Source organism: Cimex lectularius, unplaced genomic scaffold, assembly GCF_000648675.2.
Source record: "Cimex lectularius strain Harlan isolate CLEC.00 unplaced genomic scaffold, Clec_2.1 scaffold10, whole genome shotgun sequence".
Taxonomy (NCBI): domain Eukaryota; kingdom Metazoa; phylum Arthropoda; class Insecta; order Hemiptera; family Cimicidae; genus Cimex; species Cimex lectularius.
The window spans coordinates 1413088-1433157 of record NW_019392665.1 but is presented as its reverse complement, the minus strand read 5'-3'; the positions used below and the strand labels follow the sequence as shown (position 1 = coordinate 1433157).

At 38.9% G+C, this 20070-nt stretch overlaps 1 protein-coding gene across 2 annotated transcripts in view; it reads right to left on the bottom strand.

The window, feature by feature from the left end:
* Window positions 1-722: 722 nt before the first annotated feature.
* LOC106667424 (roundabout homolog 2-like) overlaps window positions 723-20070 on the bottom strand; it is a 246400-nt gene continuing 227052 nt past the window's right edge. The window contains exons 5-17 of one of the 2 annotated variants that reach the window (XM_014395378.2): window positions 13895-14161; window positions 13301-13578; window positions 13037-13238; window positions 4839-5152; window positions 4326-4782; window positions 2827-3264; window positions 2562-2767; window positions 2427-2502; window positions 2210-2358; window positions 1934-2083; window positions 1755-1879; window positions 1597-1667; window positions 723-1539 (exon numbers count right to left, since the gene is read on the bottom strand). In XM_014395378.2, the coding sequence (XP_014250864.1) occupies window positions 1415-1539; window positions 1597-1667; window positions 1755-1879; window positions 1934-2083; window positions 2210-2358; window positions 2427-2502; window positions 2562-2767; window positions 2827-3264; window positions 4326-4782; window positions 4839-5152; window positions 13037-13238; window positions 13301-13578; window positions 13895-14161 (2858 nt within the window). In that variant the 3' untranslated portion in view covers window positions 723-1414. The remainder of the gene's footprint in view (window positions 1540-1596; window positions 1668-1754; window positions 1880-1933; window positions 2084-2209; window positions 2359-2426; window positions 2503-2561; window positions 2768-2826; window positions 3265-4325; window positions 4783-4838; window positions 5153-13036; window positions 13239-13300; window positions 13579-13894; window positions 14162-20070) is intronic. The other variant, XM_014395379.2, reaches the window with a different exon arrangement.

Here is a 20070-nt window from a genome sequence, read left to right as displayed (position 1 = left end):
TTCCTCCTTCCCTTCCCTCTCTCCCCCTTCCTTCCCCTCCCTCTATTTCTCCCTCCTTCCCTTCCCCCTCTCTCCCTCATTCCCTTCCCTCTCTCCCTCCTTCCCTTCCCCCTCTCTCCCTCCTTCCCGTCCCTCTCACCCCCTCCCTTCCTCTCACTCACTTCCTCTCTTTCCCCCTCTCTCTCCCTCCTTCCCCCTCTCCCTCCCTCTCTATCTTCTTTCCTCTTTTTCTCTCTCCCTTCCTCCCTCTCTTTTTCTTTCTCTCTCTCTCTCTTCCTTCCTCACTTTCTCTCTCTCCCCCTCTCTCTTTCTCCTTCTCCAAACCAACCTCCTCGACATATGATGGTGAAGCAACCAAGGGATTCGGGCCTGGAGTCCTGCATCTCCTCGAAGCCTGCCTACCTGGAGCCAGAAGGGTAAGTTCCCTTATTCTTCTTCATTCCATCTTATAATTTTTTACCATTAAGTTTTAGCATTTTCTTTCAATTTTTTAAAATCATTATTATTTTATTCTGGCACCCTGCTGAAACAATAATCAAAGGTTTCATCATCGATCCATTAATTGTATAATCATTTGGTTATTAGGTTAATGGTAGTAATTATCAAACTCATTTTAATTTGTAGATTATCTTTTCTATCACAATTAACTCGCAAGGATCGCTTATTTTGAAACTTGCATTTTTGGAGTGGGGGAAAATTATTTTTCTACTTTATATTCATAATAATTAGTTATAATGTATTGTAAAAAGAATTATTATAATTGTATACAAAAATTCCCCGTAACATGTATAAAATAGGACACACAAGAAAGCTTTCATATATTTACAATATTTACAAATATAAATAATACAAATTGTATAAATTATCAGTCTATCAACATAACAAAGGTTTTAATGATCCTATTTACTTTTTATTTTTTTTATTACATTTGGTAATCATCTCTCATAAAGCAAATTCCAAAAGAAAAATACAATACTGGCCCTACACTATGCGACTAAGCAACTACATTTTTAACGTAAATTAATCCTTTTGAGATATGTCTTGTTTTGTATTAAAATACAAATTTAAAATTTTTACCAAAGCTGTGTCAGTACAATAGTTTAAACGTTCATTGACGGATGTGATTTGGACTAATTTTGGACCCCAGTTAGAATATTTTTTGAAAATTTATGTTCAAAAAATTGGACTTATCTCTGTATGACTAAAGTTTCTGAAAAAGGTCATGATTCCATTTAAAATTGACACATTGTAAGGGTACAAATGACTTGGTAACTATAACTTAAAAGAAAAAAAAGAAAATTGATATATAATTTACAAAATAAATTACACGTCGAAACAATTATAATATACAGAAATGTACAAAAGTATGAACATCCAGGGCTTAATACTAGGAGTGAAAAGTACTTCCTTATTATTAATTTGCGCAGATTTCTGCATGATTCGCCTCAGAGTACAAACACGATGACTCGCTGCACGAACACCCGGTATCGCTTGCGTGTGAACTGCAGTCCTCATTCCAACATGGTCCGCTATAATCATCTGTATAGCAAACAAGTTGTTAAATTGAGAATTGTCAAAAAATCAACCAATCATTACCATTTCTATAGTTTCTACAGTTCACCATTGACTGAACACATTTGTCTTGTGAGTGAGAACATTCTTCACTGCTGGAATTTAAAAGAGAAAAAAATATAGTAAATATTAAAATAAAAAAATACATTTGTATAAATAAATTGTCAAGTTGCTTAATTTACTTGATAGGTTGTCGGTAAAGTAAGGATGCGTTTTCACTGTTTTGTGATTTGCTGCATCTGTGGTATGGGCATGAAGAACTGCTGCTGTGGCTGCTCTGAGAATGGCCCACGTTAAATCGAGGAATCTGTGGGAGAATGAATTACGGTGGTTGAACAGGCAGTTACGGATGTGTACTTACAGGAGGCGGTTTTTGCATCGGAGGTGGATAATGCTTGCGAGCAGGCTCTGAGTTCACGGAGTTGTTCGAATCGAGCCATGCTGGAGAATAGTTTCTTGCCGGTGGTACGGGAGGACACCTTCTTGATACTTGTGGGCTTACACACATTTCCTAAATAATCAAAAATGCATCTTCAAAATGTATCACTGAGCTTGTTTAAACATGAATTTAAAAAAAAAAAATGAAATATGTGGCAAAATTGTTATGAATCAAGTATGAAATGAAAATTATATCTACCTGATTTATAGATCTAGTTGTCCTGTGGTGAGGGGGTGGATGATCTGGAGGTGGTGGCAAGAATTCTGTCCAATTGGCAACATTTCCGGCGGAATTGAACTTGCTAGGCAGTTTGTTTGTCTTGACTTCTTCACCTGTTGAATCAAATTCTGCAGATAAAAAAATTTTTTGGTTTTTTTTAACAGATCTCTTCGAATAGGTCATTTTGAGAATTTACCATAATAAAGACCAGATTCGTTGTTTTCCTGCGGTGGTTCTTCTTCTATTTTCGTCTCTGATAAAGGCACAAGTTCCTTAAAAAAATAATAATAAATAAATTTTTTCCTTTTTTGATAAAATATGAAAATCTTACAGGACAAGGCCTTCTATTCAATAAAGTAGTTGTGGCGTATGGTGTTGGCTGGTCTTTTCTAACGTTACAAAACGTTGTCAGGCCTCTTGTATCAACTTCTGCATAATCTCCTTGTCCGTTAATTCCTTCTTTACCCCATCCGCCCCTTTCAATCCAAAAAGTGTCTTTTCCAGCTCCTTGCAAAAGGGATACTTCATTTCCACTTACTACATAATTAAAAAAGATTAATTTATGTTCAATAGTAAAAAAAAAATCTGGAAATTACCGGAGAGATGGCCGAGTTCTTTTGATAGTTGTCTTCTTCTTAAATAGAGAGCTGTAATGCAGCTAAGGCCGAGAACTAAAGCAGACCCGGCAGTTACAACCAGAAGCCATGTCGGAGTGGATGGTTGGTATGCTCTGGGGCGTTGCAGCGGCTCAACGGTGCTGATGGAAACCTCTGGACTGTACGGGCCTAGTCCCGCTCTTGTAAATCCTGAAATCCTCACGGAGTAACTCGATTTCGGGCTGAGATTGCCCAAGAGCATCGATGCCGTGGTCGTGTTAAGACTAGTCTCAGCAAAGGATGTGTTGCTCCTTATGACCACCTTGTAGCCAAGAAGGACACCATTTAAGTGCTGCGGTGGTGGTGGTGACCACCGGAGAAACACCGAAGTTGTGTTTATGATTTCAAACGATACGCCTGTTGGTGTCGCTGAAGGAACTGAAAAAGAAAAATCATTGATCAGCTATTTTGAATGTATTATTGACATAAAATGTTAAACATTTCTATTTCTGGAGTCGTGTCCATTAAATATGCGAATAGGGAAAGGATCTGCAAATTTTCCACAATCACCCACTCTTCCAGATACACATGCACACAATGTCTATTGCACATAACCCAACTATGTTATGTATCATAACCTTACCACATTAAATTCACTAATTTTGTGGTCCGCTTGACCAATTAATATCATTCAATTAATTAAGGTTTTTAGTTGAAATAAAAAGTCAATGGCACGAGCGGGATTCGAACCCACGATCTTCGGCTTGATACGCTGCTGCTCTACCGCTTGAGCTATTGTGACCTCGATCCACTCGTACACCAACTTCCCATCTCAACCCCACCTTTTGAATGAAAATGGCAAAAAGGAGGGACAATTCAAAAGGTGGGGTTGAGATGGGAAGTTGGTGTACGAGTGGATCGAGGTCACAATAGCTCAAGCGGTAGAGCAGCAGCGTATCAAGCCGAAGATCGTGGGTTCGAATCCCGCTCGTGCCATTGACTTTTTATTTCAACTAAAAACCTTAATTAATTGAATGATATTAATTGGTCAAGCGGACCACAAAATTAGTGAATTTAATGATTTAAAATGAAGTATACTTCACTAAAGCTCTCCGTGGCCATTTCATTTGTCGTCGAGAATCCAATCCGATTACACGACATTTGAAAACTGGCAAAAAGGAGGGAAAATTCAAAAGGTGGGGCTGAGATGAAAAGTTGGTATCCGAGTGGATCGAGGTCACGAAAGCTCAAGTGGTAGAGCAGCGGCGTATCTAGCCGAAGATCGTGGGTTCGAATCCCGCTCGTGCCATTGACTTTTTTATCTCAACTAAAAACCTTAATTAATTGTAGCTTACCACATTAGTTTACAATGCCCTAATGACAAATTTGTTCATCATTATAACATTATAAACTGATACAATACATACAACACTTCTAATAGTATCAAAGTAATTATCAACATCACATTATGTATAAAATTGAAAGAAATATTGACTTACCATCTTCAAGAGTTTGAACAATTTTCGAATTCGACGGTTGTCCTTCCACGCTTTTGAAGAAAGGGACAAGAAAGAACTCGTACTTAGTGAACTTCCTCAGGTTAGATACAGTGTACTGTGTAGCACCAGCATTCATCACAGTGACCATATTGTACTTATGAGAACCGCCTGCAAGCTCCCTGAACCTGACGTATGCACCTTCCAAGTACTCGTCGCCAGTGAGGACCTCCCAAGTGACACGCACACTTGTAGAAGATGTCGCGACAAGTTCCATTAATGTAAGCACTTTTGTGCCCAGCCTTGCTCTGGCCTCATCGAGCTGTTGGGGAGGTACTGCTCTTGAATCTTTGCTTAAAGTTCTTCCCACTACTGATATATTGCTTGGGACAGAAAGCCCAAATGAATTTTCAGCTCTGACGATAAATACGTATCTCGTATCTGGTTTTAAATCTTTAACCTACAGGGCATAAATTATTAATATAAAAACACTATTAGTTTTGCTTTAATACTTACAACGATGGAATGAGCATTCACTCTATGTGCAGCCACAACCCATCCAGTTTGAAGATCGGGACTGTAGTACTCGAGGGTGTAGCCGATCAATGTTGTAGTGCCTTGGGGAGGATCCCACGCTACCGTCAAAGAAGATTCTGACGAATTTAACAATCTCGGAGTTGAAGGGGGTTTGGGAAAAACGCTCGGATCTGGACTGCGGTGCAGCTCGGCACCCGGATTTTCCTCGACAGAAAGTGAGCTGGACCAAGAGCTTTCGCCACTTTCAGATACTCCAGTACATGTGTAAAGACCAGAATCGCTCTTTTCAAGGTCTAAAAACAGGATCTGTTATGATTGCTGAATTTAACTGATGAGGCAACAGGCAAATAAAAATTATTCATTATTCACTACCCAAATTGCTAGTAATGCAATTACTAGGATAAATAATTACTATTTTGCTTATTATGTTAGGAAAATAATATTTTCCTTAATATCTTGTAGATTACTTTTTCTTCCAAACTACCGAAGAAAGAGAAGTATTGTATTCATGCGGGAAGTTTAAAAAAAAAATTGTCCTCCAAAATCAAAATTTCCACTCCCATTTTGCATTTCAGAACTTCTGAATAATTTTATTATATTCTTCCACTGTCTTTTTTTTAATGTGAGCTCCTACAAGATCAGAATGTCAACTCCCATTTTGTGTTTCAAAACTTCTGAACAAATTTTATTATATTCCTCCACTGTCCTTTAGTAATGTGTGCTCCTACAAAATCAATATTTCTAATATCGAATTTGAACAAATTTGGTTCCATGTGTGCCTGTCTGTCTGTGTTCAATTCTTTGTAACCGGCGAAACAGTGAAACCAAATTTTATGAAATTTTCAGAGATTGTGCAGGTCGGTTTCGATATCGTCCCCTATGATATATGATATGAATATGAATTTTATTCCACGTGGATTAATTTATGCGCAAGCATATTCATAAAATGTGAGGAAGCTACTCACTTGGCAGACATTTTTGTGTTAGGAACAGTTATAAAATTTATATATTTTGAAGCAGCCGTGCTTCTACTTCAGCATACAAAATCTATTTAAAACATATGTTAATAAATTTTTTCACTTTTTGAAAAATTACCTTTTTAATAGAAACAACAACAATCCATATATGTATTTAGTAGTCATAGTTGGCCATATTAACTATTTTAATTTTTTTTTTTCAAAGGTCTTGGTTGAGATGAAAAAGCTAGCGTTGCAAGCAGGATTCGAACTCACTACCTTCAGCCGAATACACTGCTGCTCTCACCACTTGAGCTTGAGCTGAAGGTCGTGGGTTAGAATCCTCCTTGTGACACTGTTTTGCGTCTCAACCAACACCTTAAATATAAAGTATAATTAATTAAAGTAACCAAAATATATTTTTTAAAATATAAATAATAAATTTTTGTTTGCAAGTTGTAAAACAATTTATCAATTGGAGAGAATTAGAGAGTTTTGATGTTTTAATCACATTGTAATGAAATTTGGTAGGTTGGTAAAGAATCCTGTAAGGACGGTTGGGATTGTTTTTCAGCCAAATCGGCTGGGGGTCGCAGAGTCATAGGAGATGAAAGTCAAAAAATCCAATCAAAATTTTTGCCATTTTTGTGTTTTCTCCCACACAACAACCAATCAGCACGGTTTGTTTAACTTCACTCCCTCCTAGATACGTCCTAGGATTTTCACATTTTTGGTTTTAAGCTGCAACTTTTAACCTCGGTTTGGCTCAAATCCAAGCAGTATATTAAAAGTTATCATACTTTCAAAAAATCCCAGTTTTAATCAGGATTTTTTTCTCAAATACAATACTTTCAAACTTAATTTCCTTCGTTTAAAAGGTCAAATTAATTTCTTTTTTTATAATAAAATGAAACCTTAGGCGTTTCTTAATTTTTTGTTGCCAAATATGCCAAGATTTCTTTTAAATTAACAGAGAAATCTCGGTAAAAAGCAAAAGTACTTAAAATTGTGTGTATTATTAATAAATACTTTATGCTTAGTGGTTTGATTGACCAAACTACAACTTTCAATTAATTATTCCTTGTATTTAAGGCCTTAGTTGAAATGAAAAAGCCAGCGTCACGAGCGGGACTCGAACCCCCTCGGCGGCGGGTTGAACCGAGGGTCGTGGGTTCGAGTCCCGCTCGTGACGCTGGCTTTTTCATTTCAACCAAGACCTTACGTTATTAATAAATATGGCGTGGCCATCACTCCTCTTTTTCCGTAAATCTCAAATTGCTACCAAAAAGTAATAGTGAAGTAACGCGAGAAAATAATTAATTAAATGGCTTAAATAAAATTTCAAATTAGTTAGTTAACTATTAAACCATTATTTTATTTTCAGTGGTCTAGGAAAAAATGGTCCGCAACTAATTTAATTTAACGCCAGTTGTTAATAAGAAAGAAAAGCAACTGATTAATTTTTTATCTTATGTTTTGTATAAAATAAATAATAATATATACCCATGGTTTTCAAATTATTCTATTATTTTTAAAGTAGCAAATTTTTGCACCGCCGTGAGGGTGTTTTTGTTCGTTTATGTTTTGTGCTAAAAAATTACATTATAGACCTTTTTTTTCGTGATTAGATACTTATGTCTTTCTGATGCTTTTCTGATTTTTATCTCTAATCTTATTCGATTTCTCGATGTGATAACCTCTAAGTTGGTGGTTAATTTTTTATATTCGTTAATGTTGTGAATAAAAACTTTTACGTTGTAGACGTTAAAATAGTTTGGAAATATAAGAAAAAAATGTTCCTTTTTGACTGAACTTTTAAATTCAAGTTATTCCTCCCAGTTCTTCCCTTTAAAGGAGGAGAAAGTATTGCGTTGGGAAGAAAAACGATGAGTAGAGTTTTCTCTCGATTGACACATTTTTAGGTCCCCTGTGCCTTAAAAAAAATCTACGGAATTTAAAATGTTTATTTGGTCTCATTTGAATTCTGAAGCAGTAAACTGTTTAGTTTTCATCTTTGTTTTCTTAATTTCATTTTTAAACTTAAAAATGCCACTTAGTGCTGAGGATGTTGGGTGTGGTGTGGCACTTATTGGTGATGGACGTTCCATCAGGTATGCGGCTATTGCCATCGGAGATTCCTACGGAATTCTGTGAGACTCCGTTAGACGTTTTCCAGAAACTGGATCCTACTATAGAAGGCTCGGGTTTGCACATCCTAGCGTAAACAGGATGACCGTTTTTTTGACTTGGTGAATTTTGCGAAACTGGCACCTTACTGTTGTTCAAACGATTCATCAAGTCCAGGAAGTTTGAGGTGTCCAAAGATTAAGCCATTATGGACTGATGCCTTTTCGCTCCTTAAGAGGACTAGAATTGACCAGAACACACGGAGTTGCACGGTTACCATTTGCTCGAGACCACAACCATTGGTCTTTGGACGATTGGTCTGCTGTACTTTTTACAGATCAGAGTAGATTTGCTTTATGATCTCCAGATGGACGTGAAAGAATGTGTAGAAGGCGAAATGGATGTAAGAAGCTGTAATTTTTCCCCCAGCCAACCTTTTCAACTTACCTCAGTGATGGTGTGGGCGGGAATTTCAAAGGAGAGTTGCACAGAGTTGGTTGTTATTCGTGGAGGGTCATTAACGGCCAGTCGCTATGTGGATGAAATTTTGGAACATCATGACCTATCCTCGATGAAAACAGCGACAATCCTACTCTAATGCACGATAATGACTGTCCATATGTCCTGGCATAGTACGAACCTTCAACAGCATAACTTCAAGGTCTCAGCCTGGCCAGGCCGTTCTCCATACTTGAACCCCCTCGAACATTTATGGGATAACCTCAAAATAGGAATAAGAGCACGTCCATCACCTCCATAATACACTCCACGATCTTGAAAGCACCCTTCGTGAAAAAGGGGCTAACCTCCAGCAAAGGGACTTTCCAGTAATGAGTTCCAATAAAGAATGAAATTGTTGGCCTCCAAGGGTGGAGCTGGTAACAATAAAATTTTTACAAACGAACAATCTGATTTATACTCACCCTCCCACACAAGTGAAAATTACATTAATAATTGCCACTTAGTGCTGAGGATGTTGCGCGTGGTGTGGCACTTACTGATGATGGACGTTCCATCAGGTATGCTGCTATTGTCCCATACGATACACTGCGAGACGCCGTTTGAAGTTTTCAAGAAACTGGGTCCTACCATAGAAGGCCCGGTTTTGGACGCCCTAGGGTTTGACTTTGGGAATTTTGCGAAATTGGCACCTTATTGTTTGTTCAAGCGATTCATCAGCTTCAGGAAATTCGAGGTGTCCAAACTTCTGAACGCACTGCTCGAAGATTATATCAGTAGGGACTGGTGGCTTTTCGCCTTGTAAGAGGACCAGAACACACAGAGTCGCACTGCTCGCGAACACAGCCATTGCCTGTTGCACTTTTTACATATAAGTGTAGATTTGCTCTACGATCTCCAGATAGGCGCGAAAGAGTGTGGAGAAGGCGAAATGAAAGGTAAGAACTTGTAATTTTCCCCAGAGCCGACCTTTTCAACGTAACTCACTAATGGTCTGGGCGGGAATTTCAAAAGAGAGGTGGACAGTGTTGGTTGTTGTTCGTGGAAGTTCTTTGACGATGAAATCAGCGACAATCCTATTAGAGCTATTCTAAGAAGCTTGTCATTTTTCCCAGAACCGACCTTTTCAACGTAGCTCAGCGATGGTATAGGCGGGAATCTCAATGGAGAGTCATAAGGAATTGGCTATTCTTAGTGAAGGGTCCTTGACCGCCACTCTTTATGTGGATGATATTTTGGAACATCATGCGACCACATATGTACGAACGTACCTTCAACAGCATAACATCAGGGTCTTAGCTTGGCCAGCCTGTTCTCCAGACTTGAACCCTATCGAACATTTATGGGATAACCTCAAAAAACAAATAAGAGCACGTCCATCCCCTCCATGATACATTCCACGATCTAGAATCTTCGTGAAGAACGGGCTAACCTCCAGCAAAGACATTTCCAGACTGGTAGAAAGTATGACGATATAAAAATATATACAAATTAAGTTATATCACAAGTGGACGGAATTTTTTGCCTGTCAGTGTATTTGGATATCCTACCATATTTCCCATCACGTTTTTAATATCACTCAGCATCAACCTGCGTTTCTCTTCCTAGAGTGGACACATGATTATGTGTTCCAATGTTTCTATGCTATCACACGTGTTGCACACACCATGATTGGATCTAATCCTCGCACCCTGCACGTCGCTTTTTTAAGAGTGTTCGTTGAAAACCAGGGTGTTGTCGAAATGGCAGGGAACATTTTTTTTTATTAAGCAGCTAAGGTGCTACACGCACTGTATCGAGTCAGCCAAGCATCATGCTTCTAGCCTTGTCCATTGAAAGTAAGCCTACTAACCATCACCTTCTTAATTAAACAGATGGACCAGATCTCAAGCTGACTAGATGTAAATTGTAATATTGAGTTGGGGACAGATAAAAAAAAAGTGTTGTCCGAGAATGTTTAAATTAACGATTTTCATAACAAGAGCCAAATTGTGTTTGCCCATTTTTCGTAGCGAGCCACGAGGAGGTATGATTCATAGTTTACCATAGTTGTTATAAAATTACGACGTTGACAAAGTGCTGTTTAGGGTGGCTGGGAGATATCGAGTTATACTGTTTACATTGTCCTAGGACAAGGGCATCCAAATGGCTCGACATGAAACACCCTGCACTTTCACAGACCCGTGTGATTTTCAAAGCCGTTCCTCGGGTTCAATAAAGCCTCTCAAGCGTTTATTTTCCCGGGGGATTTTCATGTAATCGCCTGAAATCTTATTGTTCCCGGTTAAATTAACCGGTTCCCAGTTTTCAGAAAGAGGACGCGCGAGGGGTAAATTTGCGAAGTTTAATGTTTAATCTAAGAAACGCCGGCGTTATTACCGCCCCCAACCCCTTCCTCGAATCGTTATTTAACCATTGTGGGGGAGAATTCGGCCTAATTACACGCTAATTCAGAATTTTCATGGGGCTTATTTCATGACTTGAAATTGCAAGGGAATTCATTTTGTTCTCGGGGAAAGCTGACAAAATTACTAAACAAAAGATGGAATTTCTTATAAAGAATTCTTTTCGACATTTCATCTATCAAGGTAAAAGGTCTCTGACAAGCATTTACGCGCGCAAAGTTACATACTTAATTTAATAACTAACCATCCCTAACCTTCTCTTATGGAAGCTCACAAACCTCCTAACCACATAACCTCCTACAGACCCATCAGCCGTCTTCCTGCAATGTCCAAAATCCTCGAACGACCATTTTTAAGCCATTAATACCCATCCTAGATACTCATAATTCTCCCTCACTAATTCAGCTTCCGCTTACATCAAGCTACAGTCCAACAAGGTTTCAGATCCTGTCTCCTTGGTTCTCGAGAAAAAAGTATTGCTTGGGTGCGTTCTTAGATGTAGCACATGCTTTTGGTAGGATCTTTATAAACGCTTCCTACCCTCTCATTATCTTATCCTGAAATCCTACCTGACAGACCGCTGCTTCAGAGTGGGATCGGAAATCAGTGATACAAGCCGGCGTCTCACAAGGGTGCACCTTAGCCACATCCTTTATATCTATATACTTCTGACCTACCTGCACATCCCAATACGATCATCATAACCTATGCGGACATATCGCAATTCTGTCGTCTAACTCGAATCCTACCCAAGGTACCTCCAGTGTTCAAGAACACCCTGAGCATATGCAGACTGATGCAAAACGTGGAGGACAAGTCTGAATGAAGGAAAACGAAAGGAAAAAAATCAGTCTCGTCCTCTACTGTACTTCAACAACAAAGAGTTACCGATTTCCACTGAAGTCATATACCTAGGGATTATTCTTATACAGCAGACTGACGTGGAAACCTCTCACTTTCTTAAAAGACTTGGACAACTACGAAGACTACCAGGACCAAAATACGCCTAGACCGTCAAGGCTGATTAACCTTATACAAGACTTTAAAGCGACCAATTTGGACATACGGAGTTGAACTATGGGGTCTGCCAAGCCATCCAACATCCAGCACACCCAATTCTTAAAATTATACTCACTAACCTCACTAACAACGACGTCAACACTCCATTTGTCGACGAACTGATCCGTTTCCGATTCCAAAAGTTTCACACAACCTCTCAATCCATCCTAACCCTACAGTTCGAACCTTCTCTGCACATTCCCTTCCAAACAACCCGCCACGTCGCCTTAATCGACGATGACCTCGTGATCTCCATGCCCCTTAATTCCTCACATTTCAACAGAGTTAGCATTAGCATGGTTCCTGACGGCATGTGCTCTCCAGGTGGAACGCTGCATTAGTGTTAGTGCTGTGACCGAGCGATACGAAAAATGTACAGTGATCACATTTGTAATATATACCAATCGGGGACAGACAGATTCCTCACCGCAGGTATAAGTAACCTTTTTCTCGAGCGACCGATTCATCCCCAATTTTCCTAACCTACACATTTGAGAGGTTCATTCCTTTCATTCATTATTGGTTTTGCAGAATGAAAAACAACATATTTATGAGATGAATATAATAGGGGTATTCACGATGTTTGTAGATGTTAAATCGTGTTAACTCGAAAGAAATCTCCAGTAAGATCGTGAACGAAACCCCCTCCTTTTCTTAGCACGTTAAACGTTAATTTGGCCGCAATGCTGCGTGTGGCGATTGGTAGAACCAAAAATAATGCTATAACAATCCTTATTGTTTGTTATGGTTTTGTTTTGTGTTAAATTGTAAGATGCCAGAAGTTAATAAAAAAGGAAAATTGATCATTCAAAATGCTATCTATGCACTAGAAAAGACGGCCATGTTTGTTACCTATGCCCTAACGGCTAGCAATGTGACTACATTTTCGACCTAACAACTAACATTGGCCCTGGCCTGTTAGATCGAACAATGTTAAATAGCCGATTCTTACAAGTTGATGACTTCATTTTTCTCGATCTAACACGACCTAACAGAGTTCACAAGAATAACACAAAGATCGTGAATACCCCTAACATTTGCATACATACTACTTTACCAGCAAAAAACAACATCAAACATCGTGAATACTCCTGTTAACTTAGTAAGTGGTATTGAATGTTGGCTATTTAATTAATACAGAATTCAATTGGTTTAATTTTTTTAAGGGTACCGTCAATCTGGAGTGTTCCGTTTTCAAAAATGATGATCCTCTTGCTGGACGCGAGCTGGCCTCCATTCTTGAACCACTTGACTTTTGGTTTTGGGTCGCCGGCCGCTTGGCATGGAAGAGTGGCCAGCGAGTGGAGCGGTAGGGTCTGGTTGGCAGGACCCACTTCGATAATCGGCGGAGGGACGTCACCAACGGACCTTACCTGGAAAATAGAATTAAGTAGAGAAAAAAAGCCGAGGATGCCCCTTAGTTGATAAGGCGTACCTGCAGGAATGCCCGAGCTGTGGCGGAACCGGCTACGCTCAACGCGGAGCATACGAGGAAACCCGAATCCTCCCTGAGGACGCCGTTAATGCTCAACCTTCCGGACGGGCTCACGGCGAACCGGCCGTAAGAGTTCCCGGGAAACATGAGTACCTGGCTGCCCTCCTTCGTCCAGAAGACGGACGGCCGCGGGTTACCTTCTGCGAGGCATTCGAAGCCTGCTATCCCGTTTAACGACACCGTCTCGTCCGTTGGCTTTACTATAAAATTCGGGGCGGCTGAAAAATAAAAAGCAACACGTTTACAACACAAGTATTTTATTAGATGTAATTAGAAAAATATCATTCCTACAGACCATTTACTGCACTGAATATCTAAGACTAAGAAAAGTTAAATTCTTGAAACTGCTTTTCTTTAATTCAATAGCTTTTTCGATCGTACTTCTAACTTTACTACTTAAAATCCAATTGTTCTTAATAACTCGGGCACTTTTTTGAAAATACAACAAAACTCCAGTTTCAATAACGGGTATATTAACTGAAGAACTTTGTCTATTATTGACACAAAAGAGGAAAGACAAACTATTTTACTCACAGTGGACGGTTAATGCGGCTTTGGCCGATATCGACCCGACGAGGTTGGACGCCTCGCAGATGTAGACGCCTTCGTCTTCAGGCTGAACCCTGTCTACCCTGAGGTTCTTCTCGTCCGTTATCTTCGCCCTTCCTACTGGCATTTTTCCGTCATCTCTTCTCCAGAGGATTTTCGGCACGGGATCACCGCCGACTTTGCACTCGAGTTCCACGCTCGAGTCCGCGACGACCGTCACGTCCGAAGGCTCCTTCGAGAAGAACGGTTTCACTGAAAGCAGAAACGAGGAATTTCCATTAGAACATTAACATTGAAATCATATTAGTGGAATTTTAAATAATTAATCCAGAAATGTCATTTTGGGAAGGAGCATTTGCTTAGGCGTTGACACGGCCTTCGTCACTATTGGGTGAAGGTCCCGAAGGTTCGAATCCAGCAACTTACAAATAGGATTTTTTTCAAAAACACCGGCACCCCGAGGGTCGATATAACCTCCGCCGTTGCAATCCCTCGTTTAAAAAAAATTACATTTTTCAAAGAAAAAAATTGGGCGATTGCATGTCAAACCAGCAGCGGGGTGCTGAATACCCAGTAATTGAAATAATCTGACCTCCATGCTCATTCAATTACACATGCTATTTTTTTTCCCATATTAAAACAAATCCACCTCATTATCATTGATTACAATCGCCTCAGAATTACGATCATTTCCCCCCATTTCGGATCAACAATTTCCTCCGGTCGCAGGACCGCCTTCTGGACAAAAAGACAAGACAAAAATGAATTTATTTGTAGAACAAAATAATTTAAAATGAACTGCCCGCTCTCAGTAAGTTTAACTTTTGCCTGGGAGCAGGAGTTGTGAGCTTAAAAATAGTTTTATACATTACAAAAATAGACAAAAAAACATATATTAATATTAGATGAAAAAACCCAGCTATTTTGGCCAATTTATAAGACAGCCTTCTTTTTCTGTGCATGTACCTGTCGTCCAGGCAATAGTTGCCTATTTGGCAGATTGTGATGGTACTAGCTTCGCATTGCTTCAAAAATTTAATAATTGCAACTCTAATGTATTCCAGCACCAACAACATGTTTGCCGCATAGTGCAGTTCCGATATGCTTGTCCATCGCAAGCCTCAGAAACTTGTTCTGCACAACCTGCACCCTGGCGACATTAGTCTTGCATGTCAGGCCCTGAGGGGCACGCATACAGGATCACCGGCCCGACCATCACCTTGTACAGAAGAAGCTTATTGGCAGGCGACAGGCTAGGCTGGAGGCAGAGCAAAGGGAAAAGTACTCGGATAGCCGCTTTGCCCTTGTTTACTTTGTCACTGACATAGGGAAGAAAGTGAGTTTAGGGTCCAATATCACCCCAAGATATTTGACCTGCTCAGACCACGACACAGTTATACCTTCAAATTGAATCTTTTTATAAAGCAACGGTCTAGCTTGCTGAAAACAAAATCTACGCAACGCATTGCCTTGTCTACTCTGTTCGATATCGTGTCTATCCCCCAAAAAGAGGAGTAGAGAGCCAAATTTACATTCTTGGGGCGAAGTATTTTCATAAAAGATAGGAGGAACAGAATGGGTCCAAGGATAGAGCCTTGAAGAACGCCAGAAACAATGTCTCGGTTGGGAAAGGGATCATCCAAAGGAAACACGGATAAGAGACATGAGTAGACTATTTTTATTATGTATGGAGGGAAGCTATATTCCATCGTCCTGCTGACTATACCATTATGCCAAAAAGTCTCAAAGGTCTTTCGGACATCTATCATGCCAGTATGCTTTCGTAAGTTAAACGCTAGCGTTTTGTCATCTACTATCCTGGCTAATTGGGCAGTGGTATGTATAGTCCTGGCCTGAAATCAAACTGTTCCGGCATAATGATGCTGTTTTCATGCAGGGATGCAGCGTAACACCCTCGAATATCTTGCTAAGAGCTAAGTAGGCTAACAGGTCTGTAACTATTTGGATCGGACCTACATTATATGCATTAAATTCACGAATTTCGTGGTCCGCTTGACCAATTAATATATTACAATTAATTAAGGTTTTTAGTTGAGATAAAAAGTCAATGGCACGAGCGGGATTCGAACCCACGATCTTCGGCTAGATACGCCGCTGCTCTACCACTTGAGCTATCGTGACTTCGATCCACTCGGACACTAACTTCCCATCTCAACCCCACCTTTTGAATGAAAATAGCAAAAAGGAGGGAAAATTCAAATTCAAGACGTGAATACATCAAAAATAATTGGTTGATTTTTAACACTTTAAAATCAACGTCGAGTTGTTTTGCGTTGTGCCTTCTGTGTTTATACAGCAATATTTTTATTAAAGAATTTTGAGCAATAATTATTGGAGAAATTTTAGATTTTGTGGTACCGCACGAAACTAATCTCCCACAATGTTATCAAGGATCGTGCTGACGAAAAATAAACCCAGTTAAATCTGGCTGGCGAATATTTCTTAAAATTTTAAATTTATAAAATAATTTTCTAAACTCTTTTACCGAAGCATCAATACGAAACATAAAATTTAATTCATAATCAAAAATTAATCCCAAATATTTAACATCTAACTTTTCCAATTAGCTTAACGTTAATAAGCAAATGTAGATAATTCAACATTGGGATGTATAACCGCAAATCCTGAGTTGATGCTACGTTTTAGCACGACAAATATTTTTCATTTTTTTATCTATGTAAAATGCTTAAAAATAAATAGGGATAGTTGTAATTTATTCTTATTTTATTAATTTTAATTAGATATAATAATAATATATTATAGATATATAGATTAGATTAGATATATATATAATAATAATACAACCTAAAAAAATGTTAATCCTCATTTTTCATAACGGATTTACTTAAGAATAGTAAACATGAACACGATCTTTGTGTTAACTCTGTTAGGTCGTGTTAGATCGAGAAATATGTTGGCGTAGACTTAACATTGCTAGTTAACATTGCTCGATCTAACAGCCCAGGGCCAATGTTAGATGTAGGTCGAAAATGTCACTTTGCTAGCCGTTAGGGCATAGGTAACCAACATAGCAGCCATGACTTTAACAGCTGTTTTTGTTTACACGTATTTTTATTCTTAAATACGCATTAATTAAATCAGAACAATACATTTCTTTTGTTAATTTTTGACCTGCCCTTATACTCTCATTCATAATAGATACATCCCCCCAACTATAAAGTTGTAGGCTGTCAGACGTTAGGATGCAAGTAAGGTATGTCATTTATTAGTACTTTCCGAATATAGATAGCATTTTGAATGAAAGAGTGGATTCATTTTCCTTTTTTATTAACTAATGGCATCTTACAATTTAACAAACAACAAAACCATAAGAAACAACAACAAGCCTTAAGGGGACGTCGGCCATTGGTATAATAATCCAGTGGTATAATCTTTAACCATGGAAAGCGGTTTTCACGATCTTTGTGTTAACTCTGTTATGTCGTGTTAGATCGAGAAATATGTTGGCGTAGACTTAACATTGCTCGATCTAACAGGCTAGGCCCTAGGGCCAATGTTAGATGTTAGGTCGAAAATGTAGTCACATTGCTATCCGTTAGGGCGTAGGTAACAACATGGCAGCCATGAATTTAACAGCTGTATTTTGTTTACATGTATTTTTATTCTTAAATACGTATAATTAAATCAGACAATACATTCCTTTTGATAATTTCTGACCTATCCTTATACTCTCATTCATAATAAATACATCATAGATACATCCCCTATATAAAGTTGTAGGATTTTAGACGTTAGGACACAAGTTAGGAATGCCGGCACGAATTGAAGCGTATCATTTGCTATTAGTTTCCGAGTGCATAGATAGCGTTGTGAATGCAAGAGTTGATTAATTTTCCTTTTTGACTAACTTCTGGCATTTTATAATTTAACACAAAACAAAACCATAACAAACAACAACAAGTCTTCAAGAACTGTTATAGCTTAATTTTAATTGTACCAGTCGCCACACGCAGCATTACGGAAGAAATAACGTTTAATCATTAACCATGGAAAGGGGTATTCAAGATCTTTGTGTTAACCCTGTTAACTCTGTTAGGTCGTGTTAGATCGAGATAAATGACTTATACTTGTAAAAATCGGCTAGTTAACATTGCTCCATCTAACAGGGTAGAGCCAATGTTAGATGTTAGGTCGAAAATGAAGTCACATTGCTATCCGTTATGGCGTAGGTAATAACAAGGCAGCCATGAATTTAACAGCTGTTTTTTGTTTACACGTATTTACGTATTTTTATTCTTAAATTACGCAGGCTAATACATTTCTTTTGTTAATTTCTGACCTGTCCTTATACTCTCATTCATATCAGATAGATCCCCTATCCGATGAAGTTGTAAGCTGTTAGAGGTTAGGATACAGGTTAGGTATGTCGGCACGAATTGAAGCGTGTCATTTGTTAGTATTTTTCGAGTGTATAGATAGCATTTTGAATGAAAGGGTTGATTAATTTTCCTTTTTTTACTAACTTCTGGCATCTTATACTTTAACACAAAAAAAAACCAAACAAACAACAAGCCTTCAAGGACTGTTATAGCTTTATTTTTGGTTCTGCCAGTCGCCACACGCAGCATTGTGGAAAAATTAACGTTTAACATGCTAAGAAAAAAAGGGGGTATTCACGATCTTATTGGACATTTCTCTATTCGAGTTAACGTCTTATAAACATCGCGACTACCCCTATTGTATGTATAAATTTATGTAAGAACTGATATTTGTCCATTTTGAATTTTATGAACACTTAGGCTTTTTCTAAGTATTAAGGCTAAGGGGCAATTTATCCGAAGGCTATAAACAACTCAGAACGTTTCACATTCCAGAATTTCCTCATCCCGGGCCCATGGGGTTAATCTCGGCAGAATCGTTACCCGTGGGGGCTCCTTGAATGGGCGAGGTGCTCTTCTTCGCTTCTTCCCATAACCATAACCCCTTGGGTAATCATCAGGCCGTGAGGTAAAGGTTCCCCCGTTTACTCCTGCACGTAAAGCCCCGCACGTACGGACTTGACGTTTAGGCGTAAAAAAATATCTCCTTCATTCTATCCTAGACGCCCGTTCTCTTGTAATAGCAACGATATAACAGATATTTTCATTGGCGATGATGCTGAAACTACCCAAGGACCGGAGGGTCAGCAATTTATATTTCGATTCGTTCTTCCAATCTCAAATTGCAAGACTTTTTCGTCAATTTTAATTTATTCATAAATTAGGCTATTAAAATACATGTAGTTAATAAAGACAAATGGACAATCAGATATAAAGATGAGTAGTTAATTGGTCCTTAAATTAATAAATCAGTAAACTGAAACTAAACAAACTTCTTTGTTATTTACCTATTATTTTAGTAAGTTAATTACTTGTTTTAAGTAAATTGATTATGATTTTGTTGTTACTTATAAATTACCAGCGCTAAGTAAGTACAAGTCTAGACGTACACGTAAATCATTGAACATATAACCAAAGGGGTGTTTTTAGCGGAATGCTCACATTAAGGCTGGCAATAACTCCTCCCCTGTCAAACCCTAGAATTAGGAGCAACCCTTCACTAACAATAACAGCACACACGATTTCCAGCCCCCTCGTTTTTAAAACACACCGTCGACCCCTCTCGCTTTCTTCGTACGCCATTCCCCTCCCTCTCCATAACCGTAATCCCGGCCCATTTGTCCTCTAATCCTTCACTTAGCCGCAGTCGACTGCTGGGATTCTAACCGGCTCCAGGAGTCAGTGTTTTCTGGAGTTGATTGATTTCAAATAGCTTTGAAGAGGGGTGGTAATCTCGCATGGAAACCGCACTGGGAGAAAACAAATTTCGGTCTGACGTTTCTTACAATCTCAACAATAAACCACCCTGTTATACAATACGTCCGCTTTTTAAGAAGAAAAATTTATGGAAATGCATACAGCGTACATACGGAAATTCGGATAAAATAAATGCAAACGGAAGCTTATCGCCGTCTTAGAAAAACATTTCGCCCCACAACGTTACCAACCCTACGCCATATGGAAAACACGTTTTGATGCTGGCTCTAATAAAAACATCCCTGATGTCCTCGCTCGAGGAGGGTTGAAATGGGTATGCCGATAACAGGTGCGTGCCCTCCACGTGCAGGGTCAGATCGAATA